The 19,346-nt window shown below is 31.4% G+C and overlaps 2 protein-coding genes and 1 long non-coding RNA gene across 3 annotated transcripts; 2 read left to right on the plus strand and 1 right to left on the minus strand.

Moving 5' to 3' along the window:
- On the plus strand, positions 1 to 370 carry LOC113219112 (uncharacterized protein DDB_G0271670-like). The gene has a single exon (XM_026443867.1). It carries the CDS (start codon positions 36 to 38, stop codon positions 366 to 368), a length of 333 nt encoding a protein of 110 aa, XP_026299652.1. The 5' UTR covers positions 1 to 35; the 3' UTR covers positions 369 to 370.
- A 68-nt stretch (positions 371 to 438) lies between these two features.
- On the plus strand, positions 439 to 19,156 carry LOC726450 (nuclear hormone receptor FTZ-F1). Its single transcript, XM_006557392.2, has 5 exons — positions 439 to 1,888; positions 13,728 to 14,416; positions 15,769 to 16,027; positions 16,155 to 16,255; positions 16,387 to 19,156. The coding sequence occupies exons 1-5, from the start codon at positions 613 to 615 to the stop codon at positions 16,531 to 16,533; spliced, it is 2,472 nt and encodes an 823-aa protein (XP_006557455.1). The 5' UTR covers positions 439 to 612; the 3' UTR covers positions 16,534 to 19,156.
- Positions 6,571 to 7,517, minus strand: LOC107964063. Its single transcript, XR_001702201.2, has 2 exons — positions 7,013 to 7,517; positions 6,571 to 6,774 (listed from the first exon to the last, which is right to left on the minus strand). It is a non-coding gene; the product is annotated as an uncharacterized LOC107964063 (long non-coding RNA).
- Positions 19,157 to 19,346: the final 190 nt, after the last annotated feature.

Consider the following 19,346-nt stretch of genomic DNA (forward strand, 5'->3'; position numbering starts at 1 on the left):
GCCAAGAGAATACAGTGTATATTCTTTTTACGCTTATGCTTTTGATTACATCGTTTTCGTTGTCGTCGTCGTCGTCGTCGTCGTCGTCGTCGTCGCCGCCGCCGCCGCCGCCGCCGCCGTCGCCGCCGCCGCCGTCGTCGTCGTCGTCGTCGCCGTCGTCGTCGTCGTCGTCGTCGTCGTCGTCGTCGTCGTCGCCGTCGTCGCCGTCGTCGTCGTCGTCGTCGTCGTCGTCGTCGTCGTCGTCGTCGTCGTCGTCGTCGTCGTCGTCGTCATCGTTGTCGTCATTGTCGTCGTCGTCGTCGTCGTCGTTGTGGTTGTCGTCACATTCTCATCCTTATCGACAACGTACGCAGCCTGTGATACTATAATATATACAAGTATCACGACATTGCACGTCGTACATCATTACTGTTTCAAAATTAAAAAGAATAATCTATTAACCGTGGTTGTTCCGTCACATGACACGCCACTGGCAAATATAAAAAAGAAAAGAAACGGAAAACATTTATCATTTACCACAGTGGTTAAAATTAGAAGAATTTACAATCAATTCATATATGAGCCAATACGCCACAAGCACGTTCCTCCGTGCAGTATTCGCGCAAGGGTGATATGTTATTGGAGATGGAGCAGCATTCGGGTCTGATATCCCTGAATATGTCGCCGTTCCATTTAAGCCCTCAGGGTAGTCCCCAAGGTGCGGCCAGTGCTGGTCAGCAACAGCAACAAGCGCAACAACAACAACAACCACAATACGGTTCTTCGCCGTATGGGAATTGCGCTCAAAGTCCTCCTACAACAATGTGTCATCAATCACAGTCACAACAACAACCGCAACAACAGCAACAGTTGCCGGTACATAATCAGGCGCATTCGCAGGGTATATCGAATTTCGACGCCGCGTTTTTCGACTCCACCGCCCTTGAAGAACGGTGTCCCATGTGCGGGGACAAAATGTCTGGTTATCAGTATGGTCTGCTTACGTGCGAATCCTGTAAAGGTTTTTTCAAACGGAATAATTCGCCGTGTAGCAGTAAAAAAGTATATACGTGCCTATTCTCGCCAACGGGAGGTGGGGGAGGTGGGGGCAGCGGCGGAGGTGGTGGTGGCGGAGGTGGCGGTGGTGGAAATGGTAACAACGGTAACAACGGTGGAACCGGTAGCTGTGGCGGCGGCGCATCATCGGCACTCGAGATCGGATCTTGCGGCAACAAGAAGGTGTACACGTGTCTGTTCTCGCCAACAGGAGCCGGAAGCGGCACTGGTGGCAGTGGAGGCAGCAATGGCGCGGCAAACGGTGCTGGAGGTGGTGGTTGCGGCACATCGACAGCCCTCGAGAGTAGCGGCAGCAATTATACCGGTGGCGGTGGTGCCGGTACCGGTGGTGGAGGAGGAACGGGTGGCGGCGGTGGTGCGGGTGCCGCTGGCGGTAGTGGGCCCACCGCAGGGAATGCCTCTGCTGGTGGTGGCGGTAGCGGTAGTGGTGCGGCCAGCGGTGCAAGTGGCGGCGGATCCGCTACGGTAAGCGGCAATGTCGCGATACCAACTACCACCTACTCATTACCAACTGGTACCCTCTGTCATCCCGGATTGGGTCAGGTCGGGGTTGGTGTCGTGACCGGCTCGATACCGTGTCCGTCCGAATTCCCCGATACCAAGGACATCATCATAGAAGAACTCTGTCCGGTCTGCGGCGACAAAGTTTCCGGATACCATTACGGGCTACTCACTTGTGAATCCTGCAAAGGTTTCTTCAAACGCACCGTCCAAAACAAAAAGGTCTACACGTGCGTCGCCGAGAGGTCCTGTCACATTGACAAAACGCAAAGAAAGCGGTGTCCCTACTGCCGTTTTCAGAAGTGCCTCGAAGTCGGCATGAAGCTTGAGGGTGAGTTTTTGTTCAATTGTGACGTCATTCTAGCGCGGCTATCTATCTTTTCTTACGCCTTTCCGTTATGCTTTGCAAAAGAACGTATGCGCACATGTAATTTTTCGATAGCTGGCAACGGATCGACAAAATCTTTCTCTTTCTTCTCCTTTTTCTTTTTTCTTTTTTCTACTTTAAACAAAATTTTTTGCAAAAATTGCAAATTGAATAACGTGGAATGATCCGTAAAACAAAAATAACTATACAAAAAATTTCATATTGTAACGCAAATCAGTTTTATTTGACCAACAATATGAGTGCTCATTTTTTTGGATGTGAAAGCGTTGCATGCGGGTATCATCGCGATTTTTATGCACAAGGTAAAACATTGGAAATGTATATGCGACCAAATAGATTTCGATGTTCAATTATGCAACATAATCGTGGGACATGTGTATTATTGCGTTTGCACATGTAATAGGTTTTGGAATCAAAAGTATATTTGAATAGCTATATATATATATATATATATCTACTTGCGTTAATACGAATTGAAATCTTAATAAAAGAAATATTACTTATCTTTTTGATATTTTCAATGCCAAATGTTACATAGTAATTTTTTAGAAATATTTTTAATTTTTAAATATATTTATTATTATAAATCTGAATTATTATTTTCATAATATTTTACATTAATGTATTTGCTTTTATTGCTTCATTGAAAATATTCTTGATGTATATTCTTTCACAGTATTATTGATGCGTGAATATTATCGCATTGTTATCAATCTATATATTATCTCTTATTCAATATCTTTTTATAAATTCTGCGAAATATCAAAAATTTTTTATTATAGACGCAAAAGCGTGAGGTTTGTATTTCGGTATCGTACGGTTTCTTTCGGTAAACCTCGGTAAAATCCGTCTATGTTCGTGCATTTTCGCATTACTCTTAACGTTGAACTTAAACCATATCATACATATGTAAAATGTTCAAATAATATTGTTATCTTTCTTTATAAATTCTTTTTTCGCTTCAATATTTTAATTTTGGCAGGCACTTCTTTTATTTTTTCATTTTTACGTAAATATTATTCATGTAACTCGTTTCATTGCTAAATTTCAATTATACTAATATCATATGATCAAATTCATATTGATTCATATTGATCACAACGGATTAAATAAAATCTAACACTTATATATGCATAATAAAAAGATTTCTATATATAAATATAATAGATTTCTATAAATATAATAATTTTAATAAAATATACTTACCGTCAGTTTTTTAAACTAATGTATCGTCTTCTCAAGCTGCCTCTTTACGATTAGCTTTTGATCATCTATTATCCATACGTGAATTATATATATATATAAATTTTGCAATTACATGTATAGTTGGAAAAACTATAATCGCCGTTTTTGGTATTTCTAATTTTATAAAATCTTTTTCGTACTTTGATAATGGTTAAATTAAGATGATTCAAATGAAGCGTTTAATGCAACACGAATAACTGGGTCTAGGCCCTCAAGGCCCAGCAATTAAGCGAATCTCGAAACAGGCTGTTGCAATTGCCGCCTTTGCACGCTGTTTTCCACGGCGTTCCTACAACGGCAATGAGGATTGCTTAACGCGGAAAGTTTCCAGAGTGCTTGCGAATGTTTACGAAAGGAAACACTTTCTTACTTGCACGCTATTCAGAAATGTAAAAATGCCCGTTCAGAATGTAAATATTATATCAATTAGGCGGAATAGATCGTTTGATTTTTTTTTTGCTGCTCGAATCAATCTTCACTTTATTAAAAGTATATATATATATATATATATATATATATGTAATTTAACACATTATATTTTCTTATTTGGTATCAATATATATATATATCAATATATGTATATCAATTATTAACAGTCAATAGTGTATGTACTTGACCATTTTTTTTGTCGATTTGTAATAGTTGTTTTATATATATATATATGCACATACAATCGATAACAAAAATTTCTCGATTGTAATCACTGTTACATTATCATTATAACATTTCTTATCATCTATTTACATTTTATATTTCTCTTTAGTAAATGAAATATATAACTTATGTATTTATATTCGGACATATTATCTTTCGCTTCATACTTTCGATATTTAAAAAAAAAAAAAGTACGTTATATTGAAAAGCTAGAGCGTTGATATTTGATAAAAACACCGGTTAATATATTTGTGATAATCATATGATAAAACTTATTACAATTCTGGAACAAACTTGCTATTTGCTATTAGTTCATGAATACGAGAACAAGATTCATTCAAACGTAATGTAATTCAAACATTATCCGACTCTAAAAAGTTGAATTGAAAATCATTCCTTTCTAATTAAATTATGAAGTTATTAAAGAATGCATCTATCATATGATAAATCTTTGATGATGATTTTGTTCTATAAAAATTGCAAACACGTTTCAACTTATATATTTTTGAACTCTTCGAATTTTTTTAACATGGTGATTAAGAAAATTAACAAATATTACAACAAGAGGAAAGGTTTATAAACTTTTCGGATAAATAAAAAGTTTTTCGATATCTGATTCTTATTATTCTAGTTTTCAATAATAATTAAATTTATTTTATCTTTCGAAACAAAACTGTACTCACCATATACTATTTTTAAACAGACTATCGACAATCGCTAAAACGTTTGTTGAATTTTTAATTTTACTTTCGAATGTATCGCCATATGTGTTCAGACACAATCAAATATTGACACTACAGTTAGAATTTCACAGCTGCGAATAATTTGACTGCTTCTTTGGTTCGGTTCTTTAAATGTTATCCATTTTTACTCAAAATACTCTGAAACTTTCGTATTTCTGATTTCATCGAAAAAAAAAAAAAACGATGACGAAATTCATTCGTTCTTCGTCTGTTAAAAACACTAAATACGGATAATAAAAGAATAAAATAGAAGAAAATTTTTATTTCTAAACTTATAAGAATTTATAAGAAGAATTATTGAAAATTTATGATTCTTCGAAAATTATGATTCAGTTTTACGATTACATGACTGAATAATCAGTCAAATGACTGATACCGTTTAACGAAATATAACTGTAATGAAAAAAACGTAATAACTTATGCAACTAATTTTCTCTCTTTTTTTATTAAACATGTTTTTAATGAGCTCTAAGAGAATAATAGTGCTCTTTTTTCAAGATTCATATTGCTCGTTCCACGAAATATAATATTTTATTTCTTATTTTATTTTCGATCCAATTTTAAATTTGTAATTAACTATTTCTATGTACGATGTAATAATTATAATTTTTTTTCAATTATTTCTTTTGAATTTTTTAGATTTAATATAATTTTACAATATATAATATTAATTTATCAATTTTTTTATTTATACAAATTTAATAAATAAAAAATTCTTTTCTAGATTATTCTTTTATATAAAATAATCATTTCAAATGTAATTATGTTCTTTGGATGGCCATGTTAAAGAAATGGTAGAATCTTTTATATATATTTTATATATACGCTAATTTTAGGCATCTGGTGTAACTGATATAAAAAAATTCCTCTTCAATATATTTTTTAAAACATTAGCTTTTTCATGCACCTTTCTTTTTCTTATTAATATCATCATTCTTGATAAAAAGTTCCGTATATATCACCGATGCTAATAAGTTTTCTTTTTGAACAAAAATAGACTCGTCATTTGGAAGAACGGCAATGTGCACGCGTGTGACTAAAACCAAATCAGTATTATTTCGCAAGTGGTATCTAGAAATTTAAGATGGACGTTCCGCGTCCACGCGATATAATCAAGTGAAAGCCTTTCAACGTCCAGAACAAATTTCTATTAGATGGTCGAAATATATTTTCACTACCTAAGACAGTGAAATTAGAGTTGAAAAAAATTCATAATCGCTTTCAACGTTGAAAGTTCCAACGATTTCAACTGTTATGACACACGAAGTCTGTATCTGTGTGTATATATATATATTCATTAGCCATGAAAAAAGACTCGCCATTCGTGCCACTTATTAAATATTACTTAATATGGATGTTACTTAATATGAAAAAAAAAAAAAAAAAGAAAAAATGCTGATTCAATTGCCTTTTGGAACCAAGTTTCATTATTGTCGAATTTAATATCAAATTTCCAGTTAATTTACGTAACGTAAATTTCTTAACTATCCGATTGTTCGGAAGAAAGATTCGGCTTGTTACCATTTTAATACTCTTTAAAATCATATGGTTAATCCTATAAAATTCACTTATAATTCTTTTATAATTTTGCAATTGATAAGTAATGATTATTTGCATGAGTTGGAGCGATGCTTTCCTATTTTGACGAAACTTTATTTTCTCGATAAATTTCATTTGTAAAATAAAATTTATAATATTTTGAATTCGTCTCTATTATCATCTTTCTATGCATACGATTTCTTAAAAAAACAATTTTTCGATAGAATAAATATACTTCCATCTATGAAACTTACTTTACAAGTTATTTTTTAGATCTAATATAAGAGATATATATATATAATTATATAAGAGATATTAATCACTTTTCATCCATACAAGGAATAAATAATCATTGGGTATTTAGAACATAAGAAAAAGTAATTTATTAATTGGAAAATAAAAAATGAAAAAAAAAATATAGAAATATAATGAAAACAATTATAATAATATATCGAGAATTTTATATATCGAAGCTGTAGATAGCATTAAAAGTAACGAAAATATTCCTTTTACGACTTCAAATTCAAAAACCGCCGCCGTATCTTTTGCATCTGTCCGCCACGTGGATCAGGTTCGTGTTTAACGGTCCAATAGGGTATTTTAAACTTTTGAGTAGGTCCTGTCAATTCTTCAACAGATTGTGCCCTGCTGTAAAAGTGAGAGCAGTCATTGTTGATACTAAAGTCAAAAATCTACCAAAAATATTGCGAAAAGTATTGATGGAATGGTACGGTCTCTCTTAACATTTTAAAGATCTGGTGAAAGAAAATATACATTGTATGGAAGGTTTGGAAAATCAAGCGGGACAACGGAAATCGTGGCATGCGCCTCTGTTTAGAAACTCACGAATTTCATAATTATTATATTATGTTGCAAGAAGGTATACCTGGTCGGCTGCTTGCTTGCCTGCCTGTCTGCTTGCCTGCTTGCCTGCCTGTCTGCCTTGCCTGTTTGCTTTACCTGCCTTAACTTGCCTTACTCGCGTATTCGACTCCTACCTTCGTTGTTCACGCGCGCGCATAACAGAGGTGGGGAAGAAAGGTTAGGTTGAGGCGGGGATTGTGTAATCTTTGGTTGAGTGGAGCCTCATCTTTTCCCCGAACCTTCTATTTCTTTCTCGTGTTATTTTTCTTTTTTCTTTCTTCAGCACACGCCCGAATTCATATTTTGTACTTCTTACGTTGTGCGTGCGTGCGTGCGTGCGTGTGTGCGTGCGTATGTATGTGTGCACATATATTTACATATATTTATATTACACATATACATATATTTATCGATTACAGCATATGATCTATGTCATCATTGCCGCAATATTAATGATATTCGAATTTTTGAAAAGCTTAAGTTATAAAGCAGGACAATTATTGATAATAGAAGCAATTATTGAATTGTATGAATATTAATTTATTTCTACAAAGAAGATTCAATTAAATATTATCTAATATTAAAAGCTAATTTTTCAAAATCTATGAAAGAATTATTAAATATTATCGTAATTATCATGGTACAAAATATTTTTGAAGTTTAATGTGAAAATGAATTAATATCATCATTTGATAAAATAGAACGCATAGCTATATATATATATATATATATATCATATGTATATATCATAGATAATTATTTCAAGTTATTATTTCTTTATCTTTCCTTTTTCTGATTAGTTGGAAGATCATATTCTTTATTCAACTAGAGCTTTAGTATTATATAAAAATTTTTTAGTTAACGATTTTATTCATTTTCTTAATTTTTTTATTTTGCATTATTTCGCAATGCACGAATGATCGAATTCCCTAATGATCTCGTCTGCTGCGTCACGAGGGAAACTTGTCTTGTGCGATTGGATGACGGTGATCACGTGATCGCCTATTAATTTCTATGGGGAAGGAGGGGGGGGAGTTGACGTCATTGGACCCATAGACCAAATCCACTTCGTGAATTTTCTTTTCTTTTTGGTATAATATAATACGTGTACTATTATCGTCAGAATTTTACAAACCGGATATAGATTACATTCTTTCAATGATTTGTACGCGTCTTATTACACACGTAGATCTCAATTGTACGCATAGACCGTTTAGTATGATTAGTTTGTAATATAGCAGGAGATACGAAACAACCAATGGAAATATCAATTTCAAATATGAGTGTGTGTTTTTATTACAGATCTTCGTTATAAACTAGTGCCACTTGTACTGTACTACTATAATTGCTCGCAATTGTTCCGCTCAAGAGAAAAGGTCAACCCGCTAAGCATAGTTGAAGCTTTTTATCATAGATACGTGTCACTTACTGATATCATATTAGTAAACGGAAAAACATGTAATTACATTTATCTTGTTTAACGTTGACAACAAATATATTTTAGTTTATTTGAAATGATTGATCTAATAAAACCAAAATCTTCCTGTTTTGTTTTATTTTTATACGAAGTATGATTTTCCATTTTGAATATTCAAAATAAAATCCAAATTCGTACATTTTGTACATTTTTTATGTATTCTTCATGATTCGAATTTCGATTCTTTTAGTTATCAATAGACATGTCATGATATTTGACACATGTAAAATACGTCGATAAGTAGTTAATGATTTAACAAAAAAAAAAAAAAAAAAAAAAAAAAAAGGAAAAGAAAAAACGAAAAGTTACTATGTCATGTTGTTATCAAGTTTAATATTTTTCTTTTCTTTATCGATTCGTTTCTCTAAAAGCAGAGCTTTGAAAAAGGTATAACTGTTTCAAATTATTTCAATTATATATGATGATTTTGATTAAAATTATGAAGAATTTTTAAATTTGAATAACTATCATGAGGAATTAAAATTTCAAATGATTCTTTTATCATTATGTTTTAACATATATTTAAAAATTATTGATTTATAATAAATATTTTTTAAAGTAATCGATAAAGAAAATTTTTCCTATATTTAGATTTTAATCTATGTAATATCAAGAACTTTAAATTGATGTAAGATATCAAACAGAATATGATAAAATTACGATTGAAAAGTTTATAAATAAATATGAACAATTTACTTTCTTATAAATACTTACTATAATAAATAGTTATAGATATAAATTACTTATTATTAATTCATTTAAATATATAAAAATTTATCAAAAAGAAAAATAATTGAGAAATTATGACATTTATTTCCTATATTAATTATAATATAGTATAATATAATATAAAAGAATAAATATATAAAATAGAAGATCGATAATTTTATCTTCCAAGTTTTCTTATTTATTATTTATAACTGCATTAAAAAAACTTTAGTTTAGTGCTTTTTTATTGTCAATTTTAACAATTCGATTAAAACCGATAGAATTGGTGTAAGAATTAGAATTGAACGTGTAAAATAATTTCATTCCTCTTAATTCCTTGTTTATTTCAAAAATAAAGAGTTTTCAAGCTCTGTTTAAAAATGTTTTGTTTTTTCCACTTCAGCCAGAAGAAAAGATCAGGTGATTAATTGCACAAAAATGAAACTTTTCCGGTAGACGATGCGTTCGATGATTGCATAATCTATGAATTCACGAGAATTGTGGCGCGTACAGTTTCTCTAACTATTGGAACTATTCGATGGAAAATTGTCAATGTATTTACTTACACATTTATCATCTTGCCAAATTCCTACGCAATCGGAAAGAGAAGAGTTTTATAGAAATTTTCTCTTATAAATCGAATCAACTATATTTATTCGTATCATAAATCGCGATAATCTTTTTGTGAAATTTTAATAGGATAAAATTAGATAAAATTTCGAAAAACCTCAAATTTTGAAAAATTTTCATCATCGTTTAATAAAATTTTGATCCTGTGAAAATCCAATCTCCGATAATAAAATTAAAAATCGACTCGAAGCTTAATTTCATAATAATAGAATTTTCGTGCATTTTTGAATTTTCGATTGTTGTTGTTGTTTGACAGAGGCAATATTTCTTTACTTTAATCATTTTTCGCGATTTTCATTAGAACATGTCTGTCTATGATGGGTATATCGATATTAATGTACTATCCCAAATATGAGATATTGCTATCCGCTCGATTATATATATACACTTCGATTTTTGTATACACGCTTCGATTTAACAAAAATATAAAAAATTCATAATATGTTATTCAAATCGTTTAGAGAACGATACGTTTGCAATTGAAAATATATTAAAGATTTGTTATGCCATTTTAATATAGAAATTAATATTCGCTATATAATATCTATATGAAATTCCATGCTTTTCATTGCCACATTATAGTACGATTAATCATAAGAAATTAAAAAAAGGGATTTTTTTAAGCTGAATCCATTATTCACCAATTATCAATTGAGATACAGATATCATTTCATTAAAGATATTTATATCATTACACATTATTATATATTTATATATTATTATTATATATGTTATATATTATAGATATTTATATATTACGTATATACATGTATACGTATATATATGTAAATATATATATATATATAATTACATATATATGACATGATGATTTGCAAACTCTTGATGTATTTTAAATGAAGATGAATTAAATGAAAAGATATACGTATGATAACGCAAATGATTTATTATGCTTAGTAATATTATGAAAAGAATAATCATGGATGGAATGATTATAAACGTAGTAAGATGCCAATAAGGAAAAAAAAATCCCGCTGAACGAAAAATCAAATTTTGCCCTCTGTGTCTATCTTTGAACGTTTCTTCTTAGATTTGTTGTTTACAAATGGAAAAGAAATTGAACACGATCGTGTAAGATCATAATTCGATCTAAAATGTAGAAATGATTTTCCATATAAAGTATAAATAAAATAAAAAAAAAAAGAAAAGATAATTAAAAGAATAAGATGAAACTAATGTGAAGGATTAAAAAAAAAGATGTCGAAGTAGCTTAACACATGTTAAATAAATCTGCGAGATACCCGATGGCGACATTGCGTAGCATTAAGCGAGCAATCGAGAACAAGTGGCCGAAAGCAATAACCTGAAAGTCAAGTTTAGCAACTTTCGATATTGGCTTACTCTCTCGGCTATTGTCTGAATTATCATCGAATCGATCATTATGTAAATTGCAAAAAAAATAGAAAAGAAAGTGTCACCGGATAAAAAAAATGAAGAGTCATACGCACAAGCGCGAACATGTCGCATAATTCTTGATGGCAATCGCTTTGCATAATACAGATAATATTCAGATAATATTAAAATTAACAATATAAAAGTTCGGAAAACGATGACTCGATTCGGGTATGAAATTTAATATTCGAGTATGAAACGATTCATCGTGCATGACTGACATTTCAGCTCATAGACGTTTGCTATTTTTCTGATAAATATTTTATCGAGAATAATTGGATAATTAATCAAAACGAAATAAACGCATGTAATTAACGCATCAAATGAAAAAAAATGAATAAATCATAAAAAATATGAAACAAAGTGTTTATTGTACGACATGATTGCATTCGTATGCGATCGTAGATGATGCATTAGATAGTCGCATTATGCGGAGTTCACACAAAAGCGACAAGCATGGAGGAAAGATCAGGAACGGGATATAGGAATATATATTCGAAAAAGACAGGAAAAGAGAGAAAGAAAGGCATAAGAGTGCGAAAAGAGAGAAAAAAGAAGCGCAGCAGTGGAGTAGCGAAAAGCAGTTGGAAAAAAGAATCGACGAGTACGAAGAAAAATGAAAAAAAAGAAAGAAAAGAAAAAGAGAAGAGGCGTAAGCGTGTACAGAGAGTAGCGGAGGCGGTAATGTGGATCGACGGATGGCGCAGTGTTAGGAGGAGGCAGGAGCAGGGAGGCAGATTGGAGGGAAGGGAATAAGTATAAGTTAGGAGGTGGCGGGATGTCGGACGACGGTATTCGACATAAGTCGCGTCTATGTGTATGTGTGTCGAAAGGGGGCAGAGGGGAAGCCCTCCTCCCTAGGCAGGCTGGCTCAGAAGCAGAAGTGGACGGGCAAGCGATTCAACCTCCTTTCACTTTCAACGAGCGCGCACCGCGCTTGTTGCTCGCTCGCTCGCTCGCTTGTCGTGAACGCCGCTGTTTCATGCGACGATGGGATAGCAAACATTTCGTACGAAAATAGGCAACGTTGCCGATTTATCCGTGTGTCCGCCCTATAAATCGTTAAAGCTGTTCGAAATCTTTCCTCGATTGCACCCGTGACCCTGAGGATCATGGATATTCGTCATCGGGCACACGACCTCTTCTCGAAGAAACGTTGCCACACCGCGACACGACTAACTCTCCATTGCGATGCACATGGATGAACGAGCGCGGGCTCTCCTTTTATGGCGCGAGATTTTACTTCTTTAGTATTATTCTCATTGTTTCCCATTTTTTCCCTTTATTTCTTTTATCTTTTATGTTTCCTTTTTTAAATTCTTATTTTTTTTGTTTTTAATTTGCTCTATAAAAGTTCAAAGAGAAAAAATTGAATTTTATCCACATCAACTTTATTCCAATGATATTTTATTTCTTGTAATTATTTTAATATTATTTTTTCGTTTTCATTTTTTCTTCTTCTTTTCTTTTTTTCTTTATCTCGCCTATTCGCCATTTCATTAAATTCGTTTATCGGTTCAAACCGATTGATCGATTATGCTATGTCTCTCAATTATGCACATTTTAATTCTTCGCCTGGCAAGGGAGATCTATATCAAGAATTGCTCTGTTAGACAATTTCCGGTATCCTGGAATCACATATCTAGAAATTTATTGTTTACGATATGTAATTTTAATTCCATCTTAACTCGAAGATGCACTAATAATATATAGCTAGTTTCAATTGTAAATATCTAACCGTATCAATCTATATCGAAAGAATCAACTTTGCATTAAAATGTTTCAAAATTTTGATCGCGTATCGATATATTATAATTTTGAAATCATTTTTTATTAAATCAACATATCGACAAAGTAATATCTGAAAGAAGAATATTAACAAATTATCCGTTAAAAATAATTAAGATCAAAGAATAATTTATATTGACAAGTCTTAACATTCGCTTTTAATAATGATGCACGTTCAATATGCCAAATAACACCTGCGAGTTTCGTAGGTGGAGATCCATGTTTTGCAAGTAAAGACTCATTTGCATGAAACAGTAAGTAGACTTGTTTGAAAGACGTAATGCAATGACAGTTACAAGTCGTTCACGCTTTGTCCCATTTGGCTAAGATTAGATCTCATTTCCATTTTGCTTGAATGGCATTACCTTTAAAATTTGAACTCTGACGGTGACTTACTTCGTTTTATCATCAAATTATATCAAGTTTTACAGTTATCATTCTCGGATAATTAAGCATTTTTATAAATACATAATAACATTAAATTGAAATATTAAAATTAAAAATCAATTATTGAAGCGATGAAAAAAGAAAAAAGAAAAAAGAAAGTAAATAAAAATTAAGAAATAATGAATAAATATGAAAAGTGAACGAGCCTCATTCTATTTGGCTAATTAGCTAAAAAATTCGAATAATTAAAAAATTCATCTTTCAGATAAACTTGCGCCTCGAGACGAGGGATGAGATGTTGTTTCAATACGTTTTTGTACGTTTACTTTTGTTATAGCCGTACGAGCGGATCGGATGAGAGGCGGTAGGAATAAATTTGGACCTATGTACAAGAGAGACCGAGCGCGGAAGCTACAAATGATGAGACAACGGCAGCTGGCACTGCAAACGATACGCGGCAGCCTCGGTGACCCATCGAACTATCCCTCCGCCGTAACGCCTTTCCTGCATATTAAACAGGAAATACAAATACCTCAGGTCTCGAGTCTAACCTCTTCTCCAGATTCGAGTCCATCCCCCGCAGCCGTGGCCGCTGGTTTGGTCACGACACAAGCTGGTAGCGGAGCTGGTCAGCATCAACTGATCGCACCGTCTTCCCAGCCAAACATTTCTGCTGGTAATCACCTGCACAATCTCAACCCTGGCCTGGATAGTAAGCTCTGGGCTGCCAATTCCACCACCCCGAGTCCGAAGGCCTTCAACTTCGGCGAACAGTCCACACAATCTCATGGAGCCACTGGCTCCGCACCCTCTACCGCCACGTTGAAAACTAGTCCGATGATAAGAGACTTTGTGCAAACAGTCGACGATCGCGAGTGGCAGGCATCGCTTTTTGGATTATTACAAAATCAAACGTACAATCAGTGTGAAGTGGACTTGTTCGAATTAATGTGCAAAGTGCTCGATCAAAATTTGTTCTCTCAGGTGGACTGGGCAAGGAATTCTGTATTCTTCAAGGATCTCAAGGTTTGTGTCAATATTTTTTTTAAATATATTACATTTATTCCATACATTTATCATACCATATATATATATATATATATATATGGTATTGTATCATATAATATAGATCTTTATTTAATCATAAAAATCATTTTATAATAGAATGAAAATACATATATTATATTTAATCTTGTCATAAATTTTAAACAATATACTTTGTTTTCTTCAAATTTGTTATAGAAAAAATTATAAATGAAAACTATATATAATATAGCAATTGTATGAATCTGGGAATTATTAAAAATAACAAAGAAATTTGTTTATGAAACGTAATATAAAACGTATATTCAATTCTTAGAAGATTAAGTTGAATAATTTGATATATAGAATCATGAAAAATTGAAAAAAATTATATTTTGACGAAAGCAATTATTTAAATCTTTAAAAATCATTTGCGTGTCGTTATGACCATTGATCGGTTTTTTGTAAGTATCGTTTATAAATTTATATCAAAATTAAATTCTTGAATTTTTTTCTTCCATATTATATATTAATAAATTATAAATTAATCAGAGATTATAATGATTTTTATTTTTTGATTATGGAATTGAATTTTATGATACTTGTCAACTATGTATTTGGTTATCGAATTAAGTATCGACTATTTTTTAGATCAACCGATTTTTATGCCATACATAAATATATATTAAACATGTATATTATATAACTTATCAAAATTTTATTGATTTTAACCATCGATGAAAATATTTTTCAAGAGAAGTTAGTTCTTACCGATAAATAACTCCGCGCTGGCTTGTTGGTGGTATGAACGGGGATGTGAGGTAACCAACAGCATTGCACAATCACTGAATGATTTCAAGCATCGCCTCATATCTAGGTCATAGCAAGATACGTTTCTGGGTTATGGCGGTTATCCTAAAGCAGGCCCATGTTAATTATAAATCATTTATTTAACTCATTATATAGTTTTTATTATATTTATATTTATAAATTTTATAAAAGGTATTATCATAATTTCATCGATACTTTTTGCTTTTATAATTTACAAACAATATGGAGCAATATTATATATCGATATTTTATTTTTTATTAAATTGTATCTTATATAAATTAAAATGATTTTTCTTTCGTAATTAATTATGCTTTTTTCATTGTTATTTTTAACATTCAAATTTGTAATTTTTTTTTTTAATTTATTAATTTTATTAATTTGTTTTCAAAATGTTTTCATGCTATAAATGAAAAGCTATTTGATAATAATTGGATTTATTTGAAAAATATAATAAAATTCTTCCATTTTAATTTATTATATATGTTCTATATGTTTTTATAATTTATAATATTTTTTTGGACAGGTTGATGACCAAATGAAGTTGCTACAGCACTCCTGGTCAGATATGTTGGTGCTCGATCATCTTCATCAAAGGTTACACAATAATTTACCTGATGAGACTACGCTTCATAATGGTCAAAAGTTTGATCTCCTTTGTCTCGGCCTACTCGGGGTTCCTTCTTTGGCAGATCTTTTCAATGATTTATCGTCCAAACTTCAGGAACTCAAATTCGATCTTTCGGATTATATATGCATGAAATTCTTGATGCTGCTCAATCATGGTATGCTTTTTTTTTTCAATTTTCCTTACATTCAAATCTCTGTACATCGATTATCTTTATATATTTATGTGTCAAATTTTATTATTATTGATGTATAAAGTTGATTGATTATTTTTTAAATATATAGAAGTTCGTGGATTAGTTAACAAGAAACATGTACAAGAAGGTCACGAACAAGTTCAACAAGCTCTTTTGGATTATACTTTGACGTGTTATCCTTCTATACCGGTATGTTGACCTCATATATTAATTAGTATTCTTTTTTTTTTTAAATTTTTCGTAAAAATTTTGTACATTTTAACACGTATAAATTAAATTTTATACATTTTAACACGTATAAATTAAATTTTATATAATAGGATAAGTTTAACAAGCTGCTAGCAGTATTACCAGGAATCCACGTGGTGGCGAGCAGGGGAGAAGATCATCTTTATCAAAAACATTGTAGCGGTGGAGCACCAACTCAAACTCTTCTCATGGAAATGCTTCATGCTAAAAGAAAATGAAACGATAAATTCATTTGGCACTTTTGCCATGAATTAGTCTATTGTTATATCTCAAAAATCAAGATAGAGCTCCTTATTGTCAATGTGGACCTCAAGTACCTATTAAGAGCTAATATACTACTGCTTAGGTGTTGGACCAAGTTAAGGAGCTCTGGTTCAAAAAATACCTATGCAAACGAATCAAGTATAGACGTACATAATTTACATATATACATAATATATGTATTATAAAATGTATCTAAATATATAAATATAATGACATATATTTTCTATATTTGATGTTGAAGTTTTAGAGATGTATCCATGAAGAATTATTACCCCTGTTGGTGGGTAAAAGCGCAGGGAAACAGTAAGCAAGATGCCTTGAAAACAGTACAAAGGGTGGTTAACAAAATATTGGTTAAAGGGCAGGCAATTTTTGTCTAAATAAGTAAAGCTATTTTTCTAATAATAGATGCGATTATTTTTAAGCACATACCACTGAAGCCTTGCTCTCATTTTAACAAAAAAATAATCCTAATGGTAACGAATGAAAAAAATTGTCGACTCTCCAGTCAATCGTGCTTCTGCAAGGGATTCAATGGGCATACTTGAATGACAGTAAAATTTCATGTGATATACTTATATATAACATATATACATACATATATGTCGCACGGCCACCTGGGCATCCTTAGAACTTCTTATAAAAAAAAAAAAATCTGCATTTTGTCACACTTGCACACGGCAGGGCTACTATATTGTAAATACTAGTTAACACATTCCAATTATGTTGTAAAGTGAATCATGTTAAATATGTAATTATAATATTTTTGTGTATAGTTTAATGAAATAAATATATTTCTGTTGCTTACTGAGAAAAAAAATCATTAGCTACTTAATGTCTTCACTAATTTAGACTTTTATTCATGTATTTCTTTTTATTATTTTTCAAATAGGTGGCGGAAAAAAATAACCACAGATTGCGATATTTTATTATTGTATATTGTATCGTAATAAAGATTCTGTTTAAGAAATAAAAGAATCATTGGAGCAAGGTTTATGTGGTCCTACATTATCTAGCGATTAATATTAAGTACATAAGATCAATATTGTCTTATCGCAGTTGTTAAATAGATAAATATTTACTGAATGTTAAGATAGTGATCGAATGTAGTAATTTTTCACTAATAGATTATTATTGTTTAGTCAATAGTCAGAAACTTTTCAGTGCTGTGAAGGTTGTTTTTTCGATGCCTGTGGTATCTAAGCCATCGGTAATTACACGTGCTAGATTCGAGGCTCAAGTGTGACAACAGGAACAGAAATCTTTGCTCGTACTGGTAGGCTGGTAGTACCACCCTTTGCAACTCCTACTGTTTATATCCTCTATCAAAGAAGTACCTGGGAAAAATGCTATTTTACTACTTTCACTTTTCCACCGACTTCGATATAAGATATTAAGTATAGATTTAAATAATTTGTTGATGTATGTAAAAAAAAAAAACTCGATGCCACATTAGATTAAGAATCGAGTGTTGAATCAAATCAGGAGGAGTAGCTGCGAGTATTACTACCGTGAAATATATATATATATATATTTATATATATATATATATATTTTCGAAAGCTTGCATGTACTTATCGTGTGAGTAAAGATTTATGTCCATGGTAAAATTTTTGAAATCTTCGATATAAATACAAATCATATATTGACATGTTCCCAAATTTTCAAATCGTCTGGTTCTTTTAATTGATTGATCAATTGAAAAGATACTTTACACTATTATTAACTTTTTAATGAATTAATTTTATTTAACTCGCATATAAATGTCTACCTCTTTGTAACTGTATTAAGTCTTACACCTTTACATTTTTAGTAAACCACATACCTCAGAATAGACACCCAGATAGCAAATTAAATGAAATATATGAATGTTACCTATGTAGACTTAAACTCTACAATTTCTATAATATGCGTATGGACATAATATAAAGGTTCCATTCAAGTATTGTACCCATTATATTTCCATGTTAATTATTTTAATTATTATTGTGTTTATTCCAAATTAGATTATATTTCTATATGATATATGCGATCGAAATTTAATAACTCAATGAAGTCTTTAAAATTTCTATTTATATTGTGTTATTGTTGGGTAAAGTCAATTAATATTTTATCTATTACATTTTCATTCAAATCTTTACTCAAGACTTCTTGTAGAACGTGTCGGTCTGATAATTTTGGAACAACTTACAGAAATCATAAATAAAATATTTCAAAAAACGAAAATGAAAATTGTCTCTTCTAAATATATGTCTCTAAACGATGAACTTTGTATGTATCCATCCTATTTAATCGTCCGCTCGATTCTGTTATAAATTGTTTATTAATAATTGTAATTAGGAAATATACATAATAATAATGGTGTTATAAGAATTGTGTTAAATATGTACAGTTACCAATTATAATTGGCGAACAATCTAATTTAATATCGATGTGATTTTTGATCCAACAAATAATTGGAATTAACATTAAATGATGAACTATTATGCGTTGTTAACACTGCCATTAGGAGTTGGCAATTGTAAATTATGTAGAAAAGAAATGATTAATTGTAAATATATCTTTATTATTAACTGATAACTGTTCCTTTTTAGGATTGACAGCGCTATTTTTATATATTATACTAATTGAACTCCTATTAAATGAAAATATTTCCCTTATCGCACTCCTGTTTTTGGTATTATTATATAAAAATATGTGCAATGACCACAAGATGTACAATAGTTTTTGAAAGGAGGGTAAAGGATGGTACTATAAATTATTAAGC

This window comes from Apis mellifera, linkage group LG1 (assembly GCF_003254395.2).
Source record: "Apis mellifera strain DH4 linkage group LG1, Amel_HAv3.1, whole genome shotgun sequence".
NCBI classification, from domain to species: domain Eukaryota; kingdom Metazoa; phylum Arthropoda; class Insecta; order Hymenoptera; family Apidae; genus Apis; species Apis mellifera.